General features: G+C 49.7%; 2 protein-coding genes and 1 non-coding gene across 3 annotated transcripts in view; 1 reads left to right on the top strand and 2 right to left on the bottom strand.

The window, feature by feature from the left end:
- Positions 1-400: 400 nt before the first annotated feature.
- Positions 401-17,309, bottom strand: part of LOC135902700 (tissue alpha-L-fucosidase-like) — a 28,679-nt gene continuing 11,770 nt past the window's right edge. The window contains exon 4 of the mRNA XM_065432925.2: positions 401-1,795. Coding sequence (XP_065288997.1) covers positions 1,018-1,795 — 778 coding nt within the window. The 3' untranslated portion in view covers positions 401-1,017. The remainder of the gene's footprint in view (positions 1,796-17,309) is intronic.
- TRNAS-GGA (transfer RNA serine (anticodon GGA)) lies at positions 7,851-7,925 on the bottom strand. The gene has a single exon. It is a non-coding gene; the product is annotated as a tRNA-Ser (tRNA).
- Positions 11,127-16,465, top strand: LOC139055473 (uncharacterized). Its single transcript, XM_070532985.1, has 2 exons — positions 11,127-12,503; positions 16,264-16,465. Exons 1-2 carry the CDS (start codon positions 11,394-11,396, stop codon positions 16,393-16,395), a joined length of 1,242 nt encoding a protein of 413 aa, XP_070389086.1. The 5' UTR covers positions 11,127-11,393; the 3' UTR covers positions 16,396-16,465.

Raw genomic sequence — 17,309 nt, 5'->3', positions numbered from 1 at the left:
AGAACAGAAAAATTGCGCATGTATTACTGCACGATCATCTTAAATATCAGTCTTACTTCCCGCACATGGATAATCTAACAGGACATTATCTTGACAACTAACTGCAAGTAATGTATACGTCATACCCGAAGGTGTACTTGGCCTCTTGGCAAGTAAATGTGACGTACTATTGTGAACAGCTTCGGCCATAGTTCGCGAACGGATGATGACACAGACAGTTTGCACAATTCATGTGTCGTGCCTTTTGCCTCAAGGCGCCAGACCAACTTGTTCATGTGTCTACCTTAACGCATGAGCACATTTTTTCTCGATTTGCAGCTGCTGCGGTAGCCGATGAGTGCGGATACGAAAATTGCTTGAAAAATATTTAAGGACACCTTAACCAAACCGGCAGGTCAAAATCATCAGCTGTCCACGATGACATTTCTCATAGAGGCTGCGCGACGTTGTATTGCTAAGTCTTCAGAACAAATATAGAATGTGGTCCGACTGAAGAAAAGCTGCGGCGGAAGGCTTCCGAAGATTTTCTCAGCCCGTCAATTTCGTAGTAATTAAAATAATTGTGGCTGCATTTCGGGAAACCTCTGAAAAGCCCAGAATCAATCATCACTGTGCTTGCAGTGTCGATTCTAAACGCTCTTAGAATGATAAATAATTTCCAGCCGACGAACGGCTACTTTTTATCAACAACCCCGATAACGCCGGTGATACAAGCTTTGTGGTGAATTTCTGTGTGCAGGGATAGCTTTGAGTTCTTTTATTTTTATCTTGCTGGCATAATCACTATACGTCACCGCGATAATTTTCCAAACTTTAAGGTCACTAGGCCACGTGGCGGCCCCACGCGAACTAAAACCCTGATGTCGTAAAAAAGGTGGACATGTGAATTCCTCACACGGTGTTCTTACTATATGGCGAGTGACAGAGGGTATCATTCCTGCATTCAATGAGACGACGAATTGATACGGCATTATTTAATTATTTGGGCACTCGACAAGCATTTCCGTAAATCAAGATTTAACGAGCGCCTTGGACTTTCAACACCCACGCCCACGGAGTGGGCAGCTTGTCTGCCGTCAGCTTGGGAAAGGTGACTATTGTGCCCCTTTTATGGGTTCGCTTGCTTGCGCCGTCTCCGACCAAATCAGCTGCTCTCCACGTAAACCGATGTTTGGCAGCAAGCCCCAGCATGGTAATGCTGCCATACGGAGACATTTCCAGTGAGTCCAAGACGAGTTGCTCGTTTTTGGGCCACCTCATCACATACACGTAGAGCACGTTAGACTTGGCCGTGTACCAGACGTGCGGCGTGGCCGTGTCGTTCTGGTGCTTCCAGGGCTTAGATCCGTAGACGGCTTCGCCGTTGACCGCAAGCCACTTTCCCAACTGAGTTAGCCGCTCTTCAAAAACAGGCAAAATGACGCCTTCCTTGGTTGGGCCTACGTTGACGAGAAGGTTACCATTGCAACTGATTGTGCTGGCTAGAATATCGAGGATCTCGTGGATGGTGTGGTAGTCCGAGAGGGTTGCATGGTGTCTGTAGCCCCAAGAGTATTTGTCGAGAGACAGGCAATTTTCCCACTTGTGCGGCTGTAGCACGCCCGGATTGAACCGGTCCTCGCAATTGAAGAAATCGCCATGCTTGCATGAAACACCTTTGCCCCAGCGGTCGTTCACCACAACAGTGGAGCGAACGGGGCTGTCGTTGTACAGCCAGGCGAGGAAAGACGTGCTGTTCCAGTAAGTGTCCGGCGCTAGCCAGTCTCCGTCGGACCATACAATGTCTGGACGGTACCTGCAAGTGCAAAAATTTCATGATTTTGCAGGTAGTTACAAAACTAAGTGTCGCCGACGCAGCAGAACTGCATAAATCCGTCAAAGGCTATTCCGTAAGTCTGTAAACAACCACCATGAGCGATGCGAAAAGGTGTACGTATTAGATTTTAAGAATATCTAAGTGCAGTGTATACAGCCATACTTTCTACTGCAGTGTTTCCTTGGCAATAACCTCGAGGGCAATCTCGCGCTGACGTTGGTACGATCGGCCCTTAGAGGCACTGCTAAAGACGTTTTCGGATTAGTTGGTGGCTGTGGTGTGTTTTGCGCTTATACCTTTCAAGGCTTATAAAGGTTGGTGCTTTATAATGTATCTCGTTCCCTATTACGTTTTCATTCTACGAAGTAGTTGGTACTTAAAATCACGAAACATATCTTGCTTAAATGGTTGCAAAAATGTCTTTTGCCCACTGTTATTCCATCCTCTGTGGTCTTTCGTTCCTGGCGCTAGGCGTGTTTGGTCTCGACATGGTGTCAGAAATGAGATCAACGAAGTGTTATCGACTGTCCATGACGACGACCAAGCTCTTCTGGAAGAAACCCTCTGCGCTCATTTCTTCTCTGTTAACTTAAGGCGGAGCGCCGTGTACGCTATCTTCTAGCCAGCGAGCCTGTCTGTCTAGCCCTCGCTTCCTGCTAAGAACATCGTAAGTCCCAATTTAGAGTGAAGAATAAAGTTTCAAAACTAGACCTTCCACTTCATCGTGGCAAGGTCTTTCTCTGCACCAGCTAGAAAATATTGACTTCGAAAACACCACTTCCTGCCCGACCTGGTTAAGCAGATTCGAAGAACATATGCGTTATCATCGCATCCTAACATGGCCCATGCCGATATTCAAGTACGAATATTGCTCTATTTCGTCCGTTCAAAGTGCGTCCACTCCTCGTGAGTTTGGGCTTCAGTTATGGCCTGAATGGCTGCAAGAGTTTAGCTGTGAACTTCACCACTAGTTTCGTGAACCATCGCCACGAAATATACAATGAAGAACAGTTTCAGACATGTGTCCAGCAAGCAGGTGAGATGGTGGCCAGCTACTATGATTAACTTTGCAAGCTCTGCAAGAGGTGCTGCTACCCGTCTATAAAAGTTAAAGGAAGACTTATTAGCGACTGCTTCATTGTGGCTCTGCATGACTTTAAGTTCCTCCATCAATTATGTCATGAACGGAGTTTAACTCTCATGGAAAGGTTGATCCTAGCAAGGCAAGCTGAAAACAAAAAACACTATAGCAATGAGCTTTCGAAAGTTCAAATGGCATCACATTAGCTCAGCCTACGCACTGCTCACTCGTGTGGCTACGACCCCATCGAGAACGGTGTAACTCACGACGCCACGACAAAAACGGTCCAATGTCATCGGATTACTGTGGCCGTGCCCCACATGCTAGCAAAGTGTATCCGGTACGCTACTCGTTTTGAAATCTCCGAAATAAAGCAAGGTCTTTGCAAAACGTCTACCGTGCCCTGAAGAGGCAGTTTTCCACAATGATATGCTCGAGCTACATGCCGTTCATAGCTCAGAGCAAGGCAAGTTCACCAAATGCATGCTCAGCGATAACACTCAAGTCTTGAAGGTGAATTATGTAGCTGAGGATTTAGTATTCTAGAACGCTTTTCCCAGGACGCTTTTGCTAACTTGTCGCCTTCACTCAATAAGATTACCAACATCCCTCAAGAGCCGGTACATAAGTCACAATGTGTTCTAGGCATATTCATGACAACGCTGTTTTATAGAGGAAAGTGAACTCAGCAGCGCTTATACGCGGTGCGGTCTTTCCTGTGCCGCTTTTTGGTTTTCCAGCAGTCCAGAGACTCCTGGTGACCAAGTTTCTCGACCAAATATCTTCGTCTAGAAAAATAGCCCCTAGTCAAGACACCCTCAAAGAACACGGCTGTTTTAAAGGAAATGCTTTTCTCAAAGCTACAGACAGTTTATTCTATGGCATCGGCTTTCTCAAGAATATAAGATACAGTTCAAGGGAGGCAAATTTACGTTTTTACTCAACGTTAAATGGTGCATTCCTAAAAAGGTGGTCCGTCTAAAACTGCCCAATCTAGAGAAACAAGCCGGGTTTCCATGTGTTGATACACCTACATCTTGGTGCTCCCATTTAGCGGTTTTGCGTAATGACACTGGCGATAACTGACTGTGCGTAGAGCTCAACAAGCTAAACTACGCCGTCTTGCAAAAGCATCTTCTTATTCCCACAGTTGGCAAACGCTTTGGCTTCTCGGAGGTGACACATTGCTTTCCAAAATATACGTCACACCTGTCACGTCAGGATCTCGGAGAGATGACAAGAACTGGCCACATTTATCCCTCATTATGGGCATTGGTGCTTCTGTCGGATGCCTTTCGGCATCGCCTCAGCACATGATTCCTTTCAGAGGTATATGGTCCGGATACCATAGAGCTTGTATGGAACTGTTTGCCTGATCCACGACGTCCTTGTCTTTGGTCGCACTTTAGGAAGGGCATGACTCCTGCACGCAACGAGTATTGAAGCCTCTCTCTGAAGTGGGTATTACGTTCAACAAAAAAGTGCAGGTTTCGTCAAAGTGAAGCTTCTTAGGTGTGGAGGCGTTGGCAAGAAGCATTCGCCCCGATCAATACAAGCTATCGAGAAACGAACGCTCCAAGTAAGGTGGCTGGAGTTCAAGCCTTTCAGACAGGATCAAACATCTCGGACGCCTCCTCTCTCACGTATCAGAATAACAGCTCCCATCAGATAGCTTTTCAGAAACAGCTCTTCGTAAACATGTTTCCATGAGCAAGAAGTGGTCTTCTCTTCAACAAACTAAAGCATATGCTTACCTTGTGCCTGTGTATGGCCAAGTATTATCTGCAATACCTAATGGTATCTTTGACTGGTCCCCTCCATCCTCCGAAGCAGAGTCGGGCAGATCCGGCGTTCCCCGAGCTCAGCGGTAGAGGACAAGCGCGCAAGCCGAACATGCGACTTGCTCTTGAAGGAGGAAATGGTAGATGCGAAACCACGTGACTACTACCGTCGTGCGATGTTTGGTCTAGCGAAAGCTCCCGGCGGAAGCGCCGGCGGGGTGGAGCGTTCGTCGAGACGCCAGCATGCAGCGACCTAGGTTGCCTCGGTTACGGTGGGCCGTCGCCAATAGCAGTGACGCGGCGCTACGATGACGTTTCAATCTGGACGACATCTCCGACGATAGGGCTCGGACCGCCTCAGAGCGCTCGAAGATGGAGGAGAGCAATCAAGAAGAACCAGAGGAACGCAGGGTGCGCTCCAGAGCGCTCAGAAATTACCAGCCGGAGATGGCATTGGAGTCCTCTCGGCGGATCCAAGTTCCTTTGCTTGGGAGCCGTTATGCTCCAAACTGGGCCCTTAGCTGAACAAAGCCCTGTTACTTTCGCTTATCGGTCTTTGACAACGACATGAGCACGCAGCAACAAAACTATGAAAGAAGCCTTAACGTATGACCTCCGAGTTTGCAATAGTCTCCTGTTCAGTGGCACTTCGATCATTGTGCCAGCAGCATATAGTGCAGCGACTCTGATTCTCATTCACCGATGCCACCAAAGTATGAACACGTGCGCGGCACGAGCTACGGAATCGGTATGGCAGCCAGGTATAAAGACGGACATTGCACCCTTACAGCTAAATGTGAACAGTGTGATTCATGCCGAGAAATTATTCCGAACGTCACCAAAACCACAGTTTTCAAGCCTTTCTTCAGGAATACTTGGTGCTGACCTGTTTCACCTCGAAGTCACGAACTACCTTTTAGTGGTGTATTAATATTCTCAGTACCCTGAGGCCGTCACGATGAATGCTACTACTTCAGGGCGTGCCATCCAAGTCCTCAAGAGCATCATCGCTTGACATGGTATCTCGTCAATGCTGCGTGCCGACAACGGATCACCATCCCTCTATAGTGACCTTGCGCCAGTTTTTGGCCTCATATAGCATTGAACGCAGTACTAGTAGCCCCGACTAACCACAGTCCAACGGAGAAGCAGAGCGCATGATGTATGCGGTCAAGAACTTGTTGCGGAAAGCTCAGGACCTATAGATGGCTTTGTTTGAATATTGCGACGCTCCTAGCGTCTCTGCTTTTAATCCGGCCCAGGCGCTCATAGGTAAACGGTCCAGAACTCGGCTGACCAAAGAATTAAGATAGCTATAGCCTTTAAGGATCGCTCAAAAAGTAGCTGCTGCCAATATTGCATAATCCAATCACCCCAAGCAGCACACTTCAATCGCCAACATCGTGTAAGGGAGTTGCCTTCATTTATCGGCGATACTTGTGCTTGAGTATCCCGAACGTGTGTCTCTCACAGTTTCTAGCATGGCACAGTGCCCCAGGTCGTATCGTACAGTGTACAGATTGAGGAAGGTGCTGTGCTGCAGTGCAAACGGATAAACTTAGTACAGACTTTTGAGAAAGACTCTGCAGCCGCCAGCAGATACTCCAAAGCTACTCGACTCAAGCATTTCGGCCCACCGTCCTCTGTAGCAAGTGACTAAACTGCGTAGTCTGCAAGCCTGATGTTACGTGAAGAAGCCTCCCGACAAGAAGCAACTCTGTATTTAGTGGCTATATAAGAATTGTGCGACGCGTGGGTGACTGAACCTTTAAATACAGTGCAACGTGGGAGATACTCAAGGGTGCAGATGTGGGAGCGCTACCTCGGAGGTACTGGGGTAATTTGCCAGCTCCTTGCGGCTGCTCAGGCATAAAAAAGGTCGGCGTGGTGTCTGGCATCGTCATGTAAATGGAGTCCTGTATTTCGTTCCTGGCACTCGGCGTGGTTGACGTCGACGCCCTCCAAGCTACACACGGCACCATAATTTCACGCAGGACCTGTATTTTTCTGTGTAGCGAAGACTAAACAAGATTACGTTGCTCTTCTGGTAAGATTCAGTATAGAATTTCTCTACTGTCCTTTTTACAACGTCGGATTTCCTGATGATCTTGCACTATTTTTCTTGGTTGTAAGCAACGTGTCCCTGCCATTGCGTAGTCTCCATATTGCTGATTTCATGTTGTCATCGTTGTTTAGCGCTTACTCAACCTTTACAAAATCTAGATTTCGGATGTACTTCTGCGTACGCGCACAGTGGTGCCCTGCTGCTTGCAACATAGTACTAATGCGTTGCTTGCAGTCACACAGTGAACTAACTCAATTCGGCCCCGTAATGGCTCGTTTGTGTCATTAATATGAAATCTGGAAATTAATCGAGGTGCTTGTTGTATATTCACGCTTATAATTTGCTTCGATTTGGGTTGGCTTTACGTTAAAATTGATAGCTTCCACTGCAATTTTGGTAACTTGCCTTGGGCAGTGTGCTTACCGCTGACGAACCGCTGTGCGTTCAGACACGAGGCTCGTGGCTAGCATGAATGTCACGGCCCATACCATAATAAACACCCTGTAAAGGAAGTGCCGCCACCTGCTCGCTGATTTGCTTTTCATTATGGCTGATAGCAGCAGTGCTGCGTCTCGCACACAAGAAGCCTGGTAGGATTTTTTGAATGCTTTCTTTTAAAGACAAAACAAAGAGTCACGCAAGGGACAACTCACTGCAAACATTTGAAAGTTATTTTTAGACGGTGTTGCAAATTGCAGTGTTAGCTTCAGTCGAATATAAAACCACACACAAAAAAAGACAGTTGTACACCAACGCCTTCGAAAGGACCGAGTAAACTCTGTGGGCTTGGGCAGTATAACTAGGATATAGTAAAGAAACATGAAAATGTGCCGTAATCCAGCTTCACTGACGATGAAACAAGCGGTAATTAAAGGCGTGTCGTGGAACCGAGTGAAGAATAACAGCTATACCGTTGTGAAAGGGTTTGCTATACGGCTGAGTAACAACTGCATGGTAGGCGCTCTGAAGTTAAGCTAATTAGCCATTTGCAAACGTCTGCGTAGGTTGGTATACTAATAGAGGGACGTCTACGAAATCGTAGCAATTGCTACAAAGGAAGCCCATACGGGTTCCTCGAAAGAAAAGCCTGGCAGTTGAAGGAAAATTCGTCCTGGTCCGGGACTCGAACCCGGGACCACCGCCTTTCCGGGGCAGCCGCTCTACCATCTGAGCTAACCAGGCGGCTAGCAGGTCGCGGGGCGAAGTCAAACTTGTCAACAACTCGAAGCAAAGGCAAGAGTTTGACGTAATGGTATTGCGGAAACCCGCAAGGTGGAGAGATGGTATTAACAGAGGGAGAATAAGACGTCCACCCAATCGTAGGAATTGCTACAAAGGAAACCTGTACGGTTTCCTCGAAAAAAAAAAGGAAAAAACCCCTGGAACATCGCAAAGTAGCGAACTCTCCTGCTTCGCTTTCGTTCCCATTCCCTTCTCCTCTCATTCGCTCTCCCTCCTCGACCGTTGCGCCGCCTACTATGCTTCAGCGTAGCAGACGACGTTTCGCCGAGTGAGTCCACAGAAAGCAAGGCGGTAGGCTTTAAAAGGTCGCGCTACTTTCTAGCTCTGTGTAACTTCGTGTACTACGTAGAATACGGAAGACTATAGAAATTCAGTAACTGCAGCTTTTTTTACTGATTGGATAACCATTTGAAAAAGGATCTAAACGAGTGCTAACGCCATCCCATGACGACTACCAATGTATCGCGTACGCTACAATTAGATACGCAACATTTGTCAAGCGCGTGTCGCAAAATCTTGTCGCGAATGGTTGTAAATAACACGCTTACGATAGAACGCTGACATCCAGGCCCCTGGAGGCTCTCAGTGACTTAATCCGTACTGTCCCTACCAGGTGAATCTTTAGGTGAATCAGATATGACGCATAAAGGCTGACAGAGGGCGCCAACGATCGTTGCTCCGAAAGTTCGATAGGCTAATAAAAGCTACAGAGCCGCCTATGTGCTAGCCTTCGTGCGTGCTTGCCAATCTTCTAAGCACATGCAAAGGCTCGAAGATGTGTGCTGGTGCTATTATGTCTCTCGTGTCTCAAAGTCGACAAAAATATGCGCGGCCGATCATCGAGTCGGGAATCTGCGTAAATAGAAAATGAAATAAGTTTTTTTAGCATTCGTTCGCGAAGCTGGAACGCGGCAACAGGGGCATAGTGAGCTTTCATTAAGTAAATTATTTTTAGTCCACCAGGTTAGTGTCTGATCTCTAATAACGCTTGATCGTGCACGAAAGGACGCACTTCTCATCGCGAGCGGAGTTGTACCATCAGTAATTTAGAGGTGCATGCATTGAGAAGATTGCGCTCGCTTCGAAGTAACATTTGCTAGATATGCCTTTAGTGAACTTATGCCGAAGTGAACGACTAAACAAGCCAGGGAACGAGTGGGTCACCGCGCGTTTTCTTAGCGAGCGCTCCACTGCCACAGTTTCACCTTAACACACTTTAAATCTCACGCGAATTAGCACGTACGTCTCAAAGGCCTATGATTATGTCGTTCGGCTAAGAAGGCATCCCGTAACTTCGATTCGGGAGAGCCCGCACACTTTTCATCGTTGCCTTTTACCGCAAGTTCACCGCCGACCGCGAACGAAGAACACGAACGAAATGGGCAAACAGATCTATTCGCTCTAAACAAGGCTTTAAGTAATCTATTACGTTATGGCCCGCCGCAAATTACGCAAGCCTCGACACGTGCTATACAATCAGAGACTTGCAACTCACTTGCTCATACTTGCTTCACGCTCATTTCGCAGTTCTCCCTCCCAATTAATAATTCGTTGAACCCTCGTTTTCTTAACCCATCGCGCTTGCCAGACGGTATCGCGAAGAGCTTTTTGTTGCGATAACAGTTATACGGACACTCCAGGCGCATTTCTGTCGTAGCCGTGAGGTTCGGTGTGAAGTCGAAAAGCGATAAAATCGTCACCCCGCGCCGTATGCTGCACGTGCGAGTGAAAGCGTGCGAGCGTGGTCCAGCGAACGCGGCTCAATCTTCTCCAGCGGCTGCTGCTTACGGCGCGGCCGCGCGGGCGCCGTATCTTGAAAGCGATCTGCGACGTGGCCAGAATGCGCGCCCGCGCGGACCGCACCTTCAAATCCAGCTCCGATGTTCGCAGAGTGCGCGTAGTGCCGGTAACTTCATATGCGCTGTGCTTTCGACATTTCGTTTGCGTTGAAGCGAGATATGCACGAAGGTTGATTTGCTCGCTGCTGCTGCCACGGTTCCTCACCCCAGGATTTCGAGACCATCGAGGGAGATGTGTTCATGTTTACCTGTGCGCGCGTGACACCGTGCTTGTTAATTTAGTGAGTAAGCGAATGTTTACAAGTTCGTACGGCCCATAAAACTACTATCCTTACTTCGCATAGCGATTTACAAACTTGCTATCGCAATCGATGTTTCGCCTTTCGGGCGAAACTGCAACCTACTTTACAGTGACGCTGCTAAGGGCCACTTTCCCCACTATCTTATCCGCGCGTAGAAAAAGAATCCCGTAAATATTGCAATGCCGGGCCGACCCGCGGTGGAGGTGACGCAGGCGTTAGACACTTCCCATACGTGAGCCGATCCCAAAACCAGTGCAATACCGGGCCGACCCGCGGCGAAGGTGCAGTTCGCCATTAAAGGGACCCACATACACAGCTTCACTGGTCATCCTTCTTGACAAAGTGGAAAAAGATATTAAATTATGGGGTTTTACGTGCCAAAACCACGATCTGATTATGAGGCACGCCATTGTGGGGGACTCCGGAAATTTAGACCACCTGAGGTTCTTTGACGTGCACCTAAATCTAAGTATACGGGTGTTTTCGCATTTCACCCCTATCGAAATGCGGCCGCCGTGGCCGGGATTCGATCCCGCGACCTCATTCTTCACAGCCCAACACCATATATCCACTAAGCAACCGCGGCGGGTGTTCACACGGTGAAGGGGCAATGAATGCTTTGCTTTCGCTGAATCCATTTCGACGTCGCAAGGCGCAGCAGCTCATTGTCATGGAAAAACGTGCGACGCCCTGTCGCACTTGGTATAAACCTTATTTCAGGGCGTTCGCAAACAACAAACACAACGTATACGCAAGGGCAACGGCGCAAACATGCGTTCCTCGCTAGTCTGTCAATGCATATTAAGCGTAAATGGTGGTGGCTGTAAATAGGTGGTGGTAGTGGTGGTGTAAATGACTTTGAACAAACTAAGCCGGCGCGAAGCCCAGCGTGACGCCAGTAGGCCAACAGCGACGCGGCGTTGGCCTCGGTGAAGGCGCGCGAGGAGGAAGCGGCATTGATTCTTCAAAGTCTGTCGCTACTTTACCAAGGTAAAACGGTTTTAGGTATACTGACTCACGAGTACGTTGATCGGCCGCTAGGGGGCCCGAGTGAGCGGACGCGTTTATTATCGGCTCCGCCAATTTCTGGTTCCTGTGCCCAGCTAAGTCCTTTCTAGGACCCACCAAGGCCCTCAACGGATCCTGGAAGGTTCACGGACCCCAAACGCTACCATCTTTTGGATGTGTCCAATGACCTCGGTGAGCTACCTGATGAAAATGTCTCTGGCAGCCACGCCGCTGCGCTAAGCCTCGCCTCGTCGAGGCGAGCCTCGCCGGCGCGCCGCGTTCCTCACTCCCCAACAGCCATGGAGGAGCCCGTGGATGGAGAGACCTCGAACCCGTCGGACTGCCACCCTGGTGAGTGGAAAACTGTGCTCCATGCATACCGTAATCGGACCACGGATTCGAATTCGCCCCCAAAACACCCGGTATCGGCCACCGTTCAACCTAAACCAAGCGCCAGCAACGCCGGCGCGCCACCGGACGCTGCATCTGGGAACAAACGAAGCGCGTTCAAGGAGACGCCACAGCTCCTACGCATGACGCGCGTCGTCGTCCATAGAAGCAAGCAACTCGCCGCACTGCCGGCGGGTACCATCAGAGTAGTCTTTCGCCCGCGAGGCGGCCTCTCCCTGGAGAAGATCCCGGCTCCCAGTATCCTGCAGGCACTTCACTCGACCCTCAGCTGCTCAGTGATAGGCGAGTTGCACATAAGGATCCATCCAACTAACAACACCTTTACAGTGGCGACGGTGGCGGAGGCAACAGCTCTCGCTTTGGTCAAAATCCAGCAAATTACCTTAGATGGACTACAATACCCGGTAGCCGCGTACATCGCGGCCCCTCCAGCGGCAGTCAAGGGCGTCATTTCCCGGGCCTACTGGAACGAGACACCAGAACAAATCCTAACTGACTTACAATACAGAAACCCGGACGCTAACATTATAGCGGCCCGACGCATGGGTAAAACAACGTCCATCTTAATAACTTTTGCCTCAGGTCCCGTGCCTCACACAATTAAATATATGTGTGTGGTACACCGCTGCACCAAATACCAGGGAAGCCCCGATGCCTGCACAAACTGCAGGAAGCCTGGACACAGGTACGACGTGTGCCCTCTCCCGAAGGCTGGACTGTGCCCGCGGTGTGGCGGGAAGCACACCCCTCAAGAGACCCCATGCACGCCAAGCTGCATTCTTTGTGGTGGTTCCCACCTTACCGGTACCGGCTCGTGCAAAGCCAGGACCCCTCCACCTCGTAGACAGACCGCGTCGAAACCCAAGCAACCAGTGCCCACGCCAAAGGACTTTCCACCGCTAGTGTCTCATCAAGATCGCCAGCGAGCCTGGACCAAGCCCACCAGTACACCCCAAACCTCACAGCGGGAGGAAGAGATAGCTCTCCTGCGGGAAGAGGTAAGGCATCTTAGGGCAGCCATTAATTCCATCCCTCCTACCGTTTCTCCACCCACTCCTTCACCAACACCCCAAACCTCTTCACCTACACCCCAACCCTCCACACCCCCTCCACAAAAGAAACGCAGATCAGAAGACATTCCAGACATGGATTCTAAATTACAAAATTTTGCCCAACAGCTCGAAGCCGGTATTCTGGCTCAGACTCAAAATTACATTGAAGCCGCCATCACTAAGCTTACAGAAACTATTATCAGTCAGGTAACCTCTACTATTCTACAACAAATTCCACAAATAATTGCTGGAATGCCTTCACATATCCCAGCTAGCAACCCCACAGCTGCTCCCATCCTCCGCCCCCCCACCCTTCAGCATGGCCCAGTTGACGGGCAATAATCTCCAATTAAGCATCCTACAATGGAACCGCAGGGGGTTTCGTCGCAAACGAGACCCCCTGCAGCAGCTCCTCTCTGCTTCCTCCACACCCCCTGATATAGTAGCACTTCAGGATGCTGGCACAAATTTATCGCTGCCAGGATACGCTCTGGTACCCTCCGACACCACTCCAAACCCCAGGGTTACGACGTATCTCCAACATTTCGTACCATACACTTGTCATGTACTAACCTCGCCGGTAGCTCACACATTCATAGAATTAATCCCCTCCACTCACAGATCTCAACCCCTCTTCATCCTCAACTGTTACCTCCTCCCGAGGCAACCGGTCTCAGATTTAATCTCTCTAATTAAAGCCGCCTCCAACGCTGCAAAAAAGGACCCCCTCATTATATTAGGGGATTTCAACTGCGCACATGTAGACTGGGGGTACACACGCACTAACAAGAGAGGAGCGGAATTGCACAACACCCTTCAGATGCACGGCCTGTCCATATATAATGATCTGAGCACACCTACAAGAATCGGCAATAGTGTCACTGCCGACACAAGCCCAGATCTTACTTTTGGTCGCAACCTTCCCACACCAGTGTGGACAAACTCAAATGAGGCCCTGGGCAGTGATCATTATATCATAACTATACAGCTTGATTTCGCCATAAAAGCTAAAGCCTACCGTGTCAGGATTACCAGCTGGGATAATCTTCGGAAGCACAGAGAGGCCAAAACATTAGAATCCCCCTTTAACCTCCACACATGGATGACAGAGCTGAAACAGGATGTCCAGGCATTCACGCAAACATTAGATGCCACCCCCGAGACTCCCGTTGCAGACAGTCGCTTAGCGCACCTACTACAAGCTCAAAGCAGTATCCTCACACGCTGGAAAACCCAGAAGCAAAATCGGAAACTTAAGCTAAAATTAGCGCAACTACAGAAACAAATAGAAGAACACAGTGCCGCACTCAGTAAATCTAACTGGCACCAATTATGTGACGGATTACGAGGTAATCTCTCCTCCACCAGGGCCTGGCATCTTTTGCGACATATGATAGACCCCACTCAAACTAAAAAGCAAACTCGGCTCACACTAAAAAGACTTACCCATAAACATCGCCAAAATCATCAAGCACTGTTACACCAACTCCAATCAACTTATACCACTGTGGGCCAAGCTGTACCATATCCCGACTATGTAGGCCCCGATCAACCCTCCCTCGACGCCCCCATTATGGAGGTTGAAGTCAGAGCAGCCCTTATCAAGCTCCGAAACTCAACCCCTGGGGAGGACCAAATCACAAATGTCATGCTCAGAAATTTAGATGACCGTTCAATTTCCCTTCTCACCGACTACTTCAATGAGTGCTGGGAAATGGGGGCGCTACCTGCTGAATGGAAGCACGGGAAAATAATATTCATTCCTAAACCAAACAAGCCCATTAACGCCCAAAACCTCCGTCCCATTTCGCTGACTTCGTGCTTGGGCAAACTGTTTGAACATGTCATCCTCACCCGTCTCACGCAACACATGGAATCCCATGGACTATATCCCCATACTATGGTAGGATTTCGATCCCACCTCTCGGCACAGGACGCCCTACTGCAGATTTCACACGCTATCCTCAATGACATGTTACATCACACCAGAGCAATCCTGGCAGTCGACCTCACCAAAGCATTCGACAAAGTTACACACAGCGCCATCCTGCAGGGCATCCAAGAGCTGCAGTTGGGGCCTAAGACCTACAACTATATCCGGGCCTTCTTAAACGGTCGCACAGCCTCACTGCATATAGATGATATACAGACCCCCCATTTCACGCTTGGTAACATTGGTACCCCGCAAGGGGCGGTGTTATCTCCCTTCCTCTTCAACCTCACCCTCATCCCCCTGGCCAAGGCTCTCAGCCGCATCCCGCACTTAGGACACACACTTTACGCGGATGATATAACGGTTTGGACCACATACGGCTCGGATGGCGACATAGAATCGACCCTTCAGGAAGCCGCTACAACTATCGCTACTCACGCGGCAAACATTGGGCTTGAATGCTCCCCCACAAAGTCAGCACTCCTCATAATCCGCCCGCGGCGCGTCCCTACCTCCCCCATCACTATCTACCTGCATGACACTCCCATACCGCAAACACCTACCCTCCGCATTCTTGGCCTGCATTTACAGGACACGGGGAAAGACAACCTTACCCTGAAAGCACTAAAACAGTCCACTTACTCAGTCATCCATCTTCTTAGAAGGGTTTCACATTCACGAGCCGGTCTAGACGAAGCAGATAATCTGAAGGTGCTGCATGCCTTTGTGCTTAGCCGCATTCTTTACGCCACTCCTTACCTGAACCTCTCCTGTTCGGATAAAGACAAGATCAATGCTCTTATCCGCATGGCTACCAAAGCAGCGCTAAACTTACCAAAGAGCACTAGCACGGACAGACTCTTAAAATTAGGAATGCACAACACTATACAAGAACTTATAGATGCACATCGCTACACACAGTACCTTCGTCTGGCTGGCACGGAAACTGGACGATATATACTGGATTCTCTGGGAATTCGCATACCGGCACACACGACAGACTTCATCTCTCTCCCTCGAGCCATACACTCCGCGCTTATCCTGAAACCCCTTCCTAAGAATGTCCACCCTGAATACCATCAATCCCGCCGAGTCGCGCGGGCCAAAGCTCTCCATAAAGAATATGGCACTTTAGAGGATGTGCGCTGGGTGGACGCCGCGTGTGGTACAGACCGTTCAGTAGCTGTGGCTTATCATCCAGAAGCCCCCCCATTTACCCATTTGATAGACCCACCTTGTACCCCGGAAGAAGCAGAGGAAGCAGCTATAGCAATAGCCATTGCCCAAACCAATGCGGCTTATATACTAAGCGATTCCAAAACAGCCATTCTTAACTTCGCCCGCGGACGCGTCCATCCCCCCGCGTGGCAGATATTGAGAATGTGCACCCTAAATCCCGATAGGTGTATTGAGCTCGTGTGGGTTCCGGCTCACTCTGGCAATCCCGGAAATGAGGCCGCCGATAACATAGCCCGAGGACTTATTTGCCGGGCAAATGGCGACCCCAGCCGGGATTTCGCGAGGGAGCGGGCACACACGTTCTCAGAACTAACTCAACAAGCACGCCTTGCCCGTCGACTCTATCCCCCTCCCCACCCCCGCCTATCCCACTCCCAACAAATCCTCTGGAGGCGACTCCAGACGCGAACTCTTCCTACCCCTCAGCTTCTATCCCACTTCCGCCATGTTTCCCCAGAGTGCACTCTCTGCGGAGAACCGCACGCCACCCTTGACCACATCCTCTTCGGCTGCCCTGCCGATCCTCCCCCGCAGGGACAGCCCGCCATCGGTACATGGGAGGAATGGGAGGCCCTCCTTGCGTCGCAGGACCCGGACGCGCAACTTCGCTGTGTGAACCGGGGTGCCAGTGCCATGGCCCTACGTGGCCTGGACACATGCGCGTAATGTGAGGGCTGTGCGGTGGCCCTGAGACCTTGTACGGTCCAAACTCACTTGCTTAATAAAGTTTTCCATCCATCCATCCATCACGAGTACACTGACTCATACTTGCTTCACGCGCATTTCACAGGTGTGAGATAGAGCGTTGTGGGTGGCGAAGGGTATGAGTGGACATGAGTATGAACGGGAGTGATTGCCGGTCAACGTGAGTCTGAACTAAAGTCAGTGACGCTGATTCTAAGCGTACGTGAATGTGAGTGGCTGTTTTTGGCTGTAGACATGAGTGTGCACGTGAGTGAGTGCGCGCAAGGGGGAATGGACGTATGAGCATGGGTGGGTTCCAGTAAGCGTGAATGAGTGTTGGGAGCATAAAATGGGCATGAGTAGGAACGCGCGTCTGTGCCGACGAGTGTGAGTACACCTGAGTTCAGTGAGTACATAGCGTGCGAAAATATTGGTGAATGAATATGAGTGTGGTATCCGCTTATTCTGTAGACGTAACATTACGTGACCGATGAAACGTTACCAATGGGGCAGAAACTTGGAGGTTGACAGGGAAGCGCGAGAACAAGTTAAGGACCACGCAAAAAGCGATGGAACGAAGAATGTTAAGAATGTTAGGAGACAGGAAAAGAGCGGTGTGGATCAGACAGTAAACGGGGGTAGCCAATACGCTAATTCACGTTAAGAGAAAACATGGAGCTGGGCAGGTCATGTAATGAGTAGGATTGATAACCGGTTAACCATTAGAGTTACAGAATAGCTGCCAAGAGAAGGGAAGCGCAGTCGAAGACGGCAGAAAACTAGGTGAGGTGATGAAATTAGGAATTCGGCAGGCGCAAGTTGGAATCAGTTGGCGCGGGACAGGGCTAGTTGGAGATCGCAGGGAGAGGCCTTCGTCCTACAGTGGACACAAAATA

Source organism: Dermacentor albipictus, chromosome 2, assembly GCF_038994185.2.
Source record: "Dermacentor albipictus isolate Rhodes 1998 colony chromosome 2, USDA_Dalb.pri_finalv2, whole genome shotgun sequence".
Classification (NCBI taxonomy): Eukaryota; Metazoa; Arthropoda; class Arachnida; order Ixodida; family Ixodidae; genus Dermacentor; species Dermacentor albipictus.
Note: the sequence above shows the minus strand (reverse complement) of the source record. Positions and strands in the feature narration are given on the sequence as shown.

Coding starts and splice junctions, on each gene's coding strand:
- LOC139055473 (XM_070532985.1), top strand. CDS start 11,394: ATGGAGGAGCCCGTGGATGGAGAGACCTCGAACCCGTCGGACTGCCAC. Junction 12,504..16,263: donor TAGCTCTCCTGCGGGAAGAG/GTAAGGCATCTT, acceptor CCTCCCCCGCAG/GGACAGCCCGCCATCGGTAC.